Raw genomic sequence first — 6,498 nt, forward strand, 5'->3', positions numbered from 1 at the left:
ACCTTAAAGCTCATCCAGTTCCAGCCCCCTGCCACACACAGGGACACCTTCCACTAGACCAGGTGTCCCCCACACTTTTGAAGCTGAGAGTAATATGTCGCCCTGATCTTCCTTATGCAGACAAGTCATGGCATTTCCTCTCCTGAAATGAAATGCTTCTGCATGCCAGGAGTGGACAGAGGGGGCCATGAGAATCTGAGTGTCGCTACTTCTCCCACTGTTACTGAATATAATCTTGTATGGGGTGAGTTTGTTTCCATAAGCAGAGAGCACTCTTCAACAGCACTGAGATGGCTTTGCCTTTGGTATTGAATCACTCTGAGCCCTGCCTCATAAACTGCTGACTCTCTTGCTCAAGAGGCGTTCAGCTTTTGAAAGCTCCTTTTACGCAACATCTCCCTTCTATCACCTTGTGCTAGTTACGCAGCGCAGTGGGAGGAGAAGGGGGAGCCATGCCAGCACCCCACCCTTCACTGCTATAGATTCACTTAGGGGGATACAAAGCACTGATCCCAGCATGGATTTGGCCTGCAGAGAAATTGAAACCAGATGTTTAGTGTTCAATCATGCTTTTCCCATTGTCCCTGCCTCTATCCCAGTAATTACTGTCTCTTGAGGGTCATTTAGACTTCAGCTCTGTGGAGAAACTGGTGTTCTTGATTAAAGGACTATCTGCTTTTCCAAACATCCTTGTCTAACTGTACTTTGAATGACATGTCACAGTATTCGAGAGCTGTTCTGTTAGCTACCAAGTAGAAACATCTATAATTGTTCCTTTGTTAAAAGAGAGATGAGGGGTGTCAACAGCAAGGGCAAGGAACACAGCAGCTACCTGAAGAAAGAAGTATGCCCGGTAACATGAAAAACTCACCAGGCCTGAGTGAAACTGGAACATAGACAAAAAGGAAGATGAAAATGTTGGATTTGGCACAAATGCTGTTGAACCAGCCGTGTAATAAGGCATTAAAACTGTATTTTTCTGGTTATTGCGATAGCACATAGTGTTACAGACTTCTGGGGTGTTATCGTGAGTCTCCTGCTGCTTGGTAATTACCTCAAATTCCCTTGGGTCATTTGACTGTTTGAAAATGCACCTCTGACAGAGGCAAATGGCTGCACCCTTCAGAAGGAAAAGGCAGAATTTAGTTTTATTTCATGAACCCTGGAAGAAATGAAATCCTGGCACCAAGGGAACTGAGGGTGTGAGGCCTCAGTCAGCTCTGCTTTCTGCTGTTGTATGTGTTCCGCTGAGGCAGGTGCTGCTGACCAAGGAAGAGGACAACATGACACTGCAGCTCCTTTCAGACATTTAGAAAAGCTTTCAGCCAGGTCTCCAGCTACGTCTCTTGTGTCTTGTGGGAAGGAGCAGGAATGCAGAAGGACCAAGGGAGAGAACAGGAAATTTGTATATTGATGCTTGAGCACCATCAGTGCTCAGGACCTCTAGTGCCCGGCTAGGTCACTGGGAAGAAAGGGGCAAGCTGACCTCTAAGCTGCAGATCCAGTGCGTTTCTTTGCTTGGGTTGACTGGTACCTGGGGGGGAAACTCTAAGTGGGGATCATCAGTGACCACTTGAGGGAATAACCGTGACATCACCAGGACTACCAAGAGCTGACTTCCTGCCTGCCCTTGTGAGTGTAAGCCCCACTGGACACTTTAACACCAATGAAGTGACCCAAGGAGAGCTAAGACTCTGCTTTCTTGTTTGCCCACAAGGCCAAAGCTCCCTGGATCCCAAAGGCACTGGTTTTCCCTCTCACGGTGCTCCCCTTGTGTCCTCATGGGAGGCACAGGTCCCTGCCAGTGCTGCATGGGGCTAGGGAGCATCCCCAGCAGCTGGGAGCTGGGCACTGCTCGATGGAGGCTGGAGCTGGCAGGGACAGCACAGGGCAGTGAGAAGAGACCTGGCAGATGCTTTAGAGGTGCAGTGGCTGATTTAAGCCAGAGCCAGCTGTTCATGTAGGCACAGCCTTTGCCTCTAAAGGCACTAGGTGAACTCTAACCATGAGTTTTAAACTGATCCCATCTGGATCCAAAGGCAAGTAGGGAAAAGATAAATGGAGACAGGCTCCTGCAGCCACCAGCAGCTCTGGCTCATGTCCCAGTCCCCTCTCTGGTACTTTTGGTGGTGCTTATTACTTTCCTCTAGCTGTAAAATCTACCCCAACACCGTGTCGTTGCTGAATTAAGTCAGACAACTTGTTGCCAATCCCGCAGGGATTTTTCCAGTGGTATAAGTCTGATGCTGGATATTCTAGCTCGCAGGCATTCTTTCCATCCGGCACACAAGCCCTTGCCTTTTCATCATAAGGCATGCTGCTGATATTCAGGCACAAAATGTCTCCCTTTCTCATGCTGACAACTCCACAAGGCCTTAAATCTTCCTGGAGCTATCTCCCTCATGCTATGTTAGGTCCTGTCTTTCCAAACTTAGCATTCCTGACAGGATGGGGGAGATGGGCTTGTGGTTACGAGAGGAGACTGGAGGTTAAGCAATCTGTCCGGGAAGCCACCCCTGCTGCAGATGCCCCTCTGTCATTCAGTGGAGCCAATAGCATAGATGAGGTAATGAGGATGCTGTGGAGGCAGAGATGGGAAATGACACATGGTGTTTTGTGCTGGGAGCCACATCTGTAGCTTAAAATGCTCTGTGGTTTTTGTTTTCCCTCCGCTGTAGAGGGAAATAAGTGCTGGAATAACCCATGAGGAGGCAGAGCCTGGAAAATGTCTCCAACTTCCTGGATCTGTGTGGAAAATATCTTCCTCCTTCTGAACCCCTGTGAAGAGCTGTGGGCAGCAGTGTGCAACACTGCCAGTGCAATGTCCTCCTGTCCCCTCCCCAGTGGACAGGGTACGCAGGTGTTTTTCCACAAGCAAGATGGCTTTAGGGCGTGGGCCTTGCCCAGCAGAGAGAGGTTTCTGGGGTTGCTGAAACCCTTCCTCCTCCTCACTGCTTTCCTTTCCAAAGAGAAAGCTCAGCCTAACACCCAACAAGAGGGACATGGAGCCTTTGGAGTGAGTCCAGAGGAGGCCAAGGGGATGCTCCAAGGGCTGGAGCAGCTCTGCTCTGGAGCCAGTCTGAGAGAGCTGCGCTGGGTCAGCCTGGAGAAGAGAAGGCTCCTGAAGGGGAGAGCTTAGAGCAGCTCCAGTGCCTAAAGGGGCTACAAGAAATCTGGAGAGGGGCTTTTGACAAGGGCCTGTAGGGACAGGACAAGGGGGAATGGCTTTAACCTGACAGAGGGAAGATTGAGATGAGACATTGGGAAGAAATTCTTCCCTGTGAGGGTGGTGAGGCCCTGGCACAGGGTGCCCAGAGAAGCTGTGGCTGCCCCATCCCTGGCAGTGTTCAAGGCCAGGTTGGACACAGGGGCTTGGAGCAACCTGGTCTAGTGGAAGGTGGCAGGGGTTGGAACTGGGTGAGCTTTAAGATCCCTTCCAACCCAAACCAGTCTGGGATTCTGTGATGAGAGAGAACAGATAAAGGAGAGTGGTTTCGGAGGGGAGCTCCTGGTCAGGCACCTTGCCTGGCTGCAGAGCCTGTCCCGGGGCACTCCGATCCCCTCAGGAGGCAGCCGGGCAGCTGCTACCCGCACCGGCTGAGCGCTCGCCGCCCCGGGGCCCTAGGCCGGCTTTGCCCGCCCCTGTGTTGCCGGCGGGCGGGGCGTCAGTGTGGGCGGGCCGGGGCGGTGTTTCGGGCCTAGGCCGCGGCCCGCCCCGCCCCGCCGGCTTTAAAGCAGCATCGGCCGCAGGGGTGTCTGAGTTGCGCAGCCATGGCTGGAGCTTGGGTGTGTGTTTCCCTCTTGGCTGTGGCACTGGTGTTCGCCGGCTCCGTGTGGGGCGGCGAGGACCGGCCGCGGCTGGTAGGGGCCCCGCTGGACATCGCCAACGCCGACAACGATGAGGGCCTGCAGCGGGCCCTGCAGTTCGCCATGACGGAGTACAACAGGGCCAGCAACGACATGTACTCCAGCCGGGTGGTGCGGGTCATCAGCGCCAAGAGGCAGGTGGGTGCCGGGTGGGCTTGTGAGGGGCGGCGGCAAGGGGGGCACTGGGGCCGGGGTGGGGGGGACGGAGGGAACAGCCATATCAGCCTCTGGGGAGCAGCTGGAAATGAGGCCTGTGTTGTCTGGAGCAGTGAGCAGGCCTCAAACTTGAGGGTTGTTGAAGCTGAGGTTTTCCTTCTGCAGAAGGTGAGTAAAAGCCTTCTTTTTGTTGATCTGCTGTTGAGCGCTGTGTGTAACTTGTGCTGTGGATGGGTTAACACATGACTTTGTTTACCGGCTGAGGAAGCTGCACCGTGAGACTTGTTTACTTGGATTTTGTTCCTGTTTTTGCAAGGGTGCCAAATGCCTCCTCTATGGAAGCTGCCATGTACAATTCCCTCTGTGCTTTTTGGAGTCTGGTTTCCATCATGTAACCAGAAAACTGTCTGCCTTTCTGCTAGGCTCCTCTCCTCAGAGAGCCCTTCTGCCTGTACTGCAAATAAAGCTGCCTCTGTCTGCTTGTCTTGTTGCAGATTGTGTCTGGACTCAAGTACATAATGGAGGTAGAGATTGGCCGGACAACTTGCCCGAAGCCAGCCACTGATCTCCAGAGCTGTGCTCTCCATGATGCACCACACATGGCCAAGGTAAGCTCCAGAGCTGGCCCCTGGGTTTCCAACCCCTTCCCTCCAGCTGGCTTAGTACAGAGGGGTATGGGCAATGTCCCTTGTCTGCTCCAGCCAAGATCAGGCACCTTCATACCTTTATGCTGAACAAGATCTTGCTCTTGCAGAACTTGTCTTGCCAGATGACACTGACAGAGAAGGCAGGGCCTTTTAGCTTGTTTTGTAAGTGGGGATCTTGGGCTGTGCTGCATGTGTGTGCCTCAGTACTCTCAAAAAGTGCTCAATAGTCTAGGTCATAAAGATGTGTGGAAGAAACTCTGCCAAACCTACAGGTCTCCTGCCCCTCTGGCTGGTACCTTGAGTCCCCATGCTATTCTTAGCTCCTCTTATCCCGTGGTGATGTCAACATGCATGACTTGGCACTCCTTCCTGGGGGGGGCGGCTGACATTATTGTGGATAGTGCTTTTGGCCAAGAACTGATCACAAGAGGCAGATTACCCCTCTTCTCTGTGCCCAGCAGGCTGTTACATGGGAGTCTTGTCTTATCGCAATGCTCTTAAAGAAGTACTTTAGCTTTTCGGGTGAGAGCACCAAGTATGCGCTGCCTTGATCTGGGCTGAGTCTAGCTCCTCCATAGCACGTCATTACTTCTCTTAATCACAGCAACAGGCTTAGCTTCTTTGCGTACATGCCCTTTCTGCCTGCATACAGGAGTGTAACTGCACACAAGTGATCCATTAAGCACTTAGTGGTACACACAAGCTTCTAGCTGACAACTGGAATGATTTGACACTTGCACGTACAGATTAGCTGTGCAGGTTGTGATTACCTGTGCCTGAGAGTTTATGGTGGAGTATTAGCCATGCTGAAAGCTGGATGAATGGGTAAAGGAGGCAGCCTGATCTTCAGAAGTGCTGACTTTTCAGCTTCTCTGTTAGTGTTTTCTTGAGAGAAATGATTAATCCCGAGTAGGTTCTAACAGGAGTGGTATTCCAGAGTACTTGTCAGGAGAATGCAAATCTAGAGAGCCATGGAAATGGCATACATTCTGGATCACGTGGGGTGGTAAATGGCTGTAACAGCATAAAACTGTGTTACCAACCATTGCTGTAATCTTTTAATTGCTTTTCTTTCTTCTTTCTCTCCTTAGCGCACCACTTGCAACTTCGTAGTGTACACTGTTCCTTGGCTAAACCAAATCAAACTATTGGACAGCAGCTGCCAATAAACCTGTCTTGTTCCAGCAGAGACCAGCAACCAGTTGCTCAGACTTAAACAAAATAAAGGCAATAACACAAATTGAGATGGGATTTATCAATGCCTGTTAACACAGCTACTTACGTATGCTTGTGCTATGCAAGTTAAACTAGGTAACTTTCCTTTAAAGCACAGTATGATCTCAACTCTTTGTAATTACATTTTAGAGCAGCTGTTTTGGTCTTTATCCAGCTTTCCTAATGAAGTAATTCCAACATCAGAATTCTGATTAAAAAAGCCCCTTGGTACCCCTGTTAGAGTGACTACTGTAAACATAAAAAAAATAATTCATAATTGCTGTGATGTGTGGTTTTGTTTGAGCTTTTGCTGGGTGGGAGGGAGGGTTTGCTTGTATTTGTGATCCAGTCTATAATGCCCAAAGAATGGGGTGTGAAGGAATGTGGGGCCCTAGACACAAGGGAGGTAAACTGTCCCTCTTTGTTCCCTAAACCTGGCCTTTGGTTTTGGAGGAGGAAATTCTTAGTTGTTTTCACTGGAGAAACTCTGCTTTTGAAAACGCTACAGTGTGGAGCTCCTGATCTTGGGCAGGTAAGCCAAAGCTTGTACAGAGGCTGTGATTATTTCAGGTGCTTGAGGTACCATTAGGGGATGCCTCTTGTTTTGCAGAGT

The 6,498-nt window shown here is 50.6% G+C and overlaps 1 protein-coding gene across 1 annotated transcript; it reads left to right on the plus strand.

The window, feature by feature from the left end:
- Nucleotides 1-3,746: 3,746 nt before the first annotated feature.
- On the plus strand, nt 3,747-5,892 carry LOC133280469 (cystatin-like). The gene is made up of 3 exons (XM_061475197.1): nt 3,747-4,005; nt 4,518-4,631; nt 5,762-5,892. The coding sequence occupies exons 1-3, from the start codon at nt 3,772-3,774 to the stop codon at nt 5,837-5,839; spliced, it is 426 nt and encodes a 141-aa protein (XP_061331181.1). The 5' UTR covers nt 3,747-3,771; the 3' UTR covers nt 5,840-5,892.
- The last annotated feature ends 606 nt before the right edge of the window (nt 5,893-6,498 follow it).

The sequence above is a fragment of the Pezoporus flaviventris genome, unplaced genomic scaffold (assembly GCF_033815535.1).
Source record: "Pezoporus flaviventris isolate CSIRO_AGI_PZ_B2104156 unplaced genomic scaffold, CSIRO_AGI_Pfla_v1 ptg000083l, whole genome shotgun sequence".
NCBI classification, from domain to species: domain Eukaryota; kingdom Metazoa; phylum Chordata; class Aves; order Psittaciformes; family Psittacidae; genus Pezoporus; species Pezoporus flaviventris.

Coding starts and splice junctions, on each gene's coding strand:
- LOC133280469 (XM_061475197.1), top strand. CDS start 3,772: ATGGCTGGAGCTTGGGTGTGTGTTTCCCTCTTGGCTGTGGCACTGGTG. Junction 4,006..4,517: donor TCATCAGCGCCAAGAGGCAG/GTGGGTGCCGGG, acceptor GTCTTGTTGCAG/ATTGTGTCTGGACTCAAGTA. Junction 4,632..5,761: donor ATGCACCACACATGGCCAAG/GTAAGCTCCAGA, acceptor TTCTCTCCTTAG/CGCACCACTTGCAACTTCGT.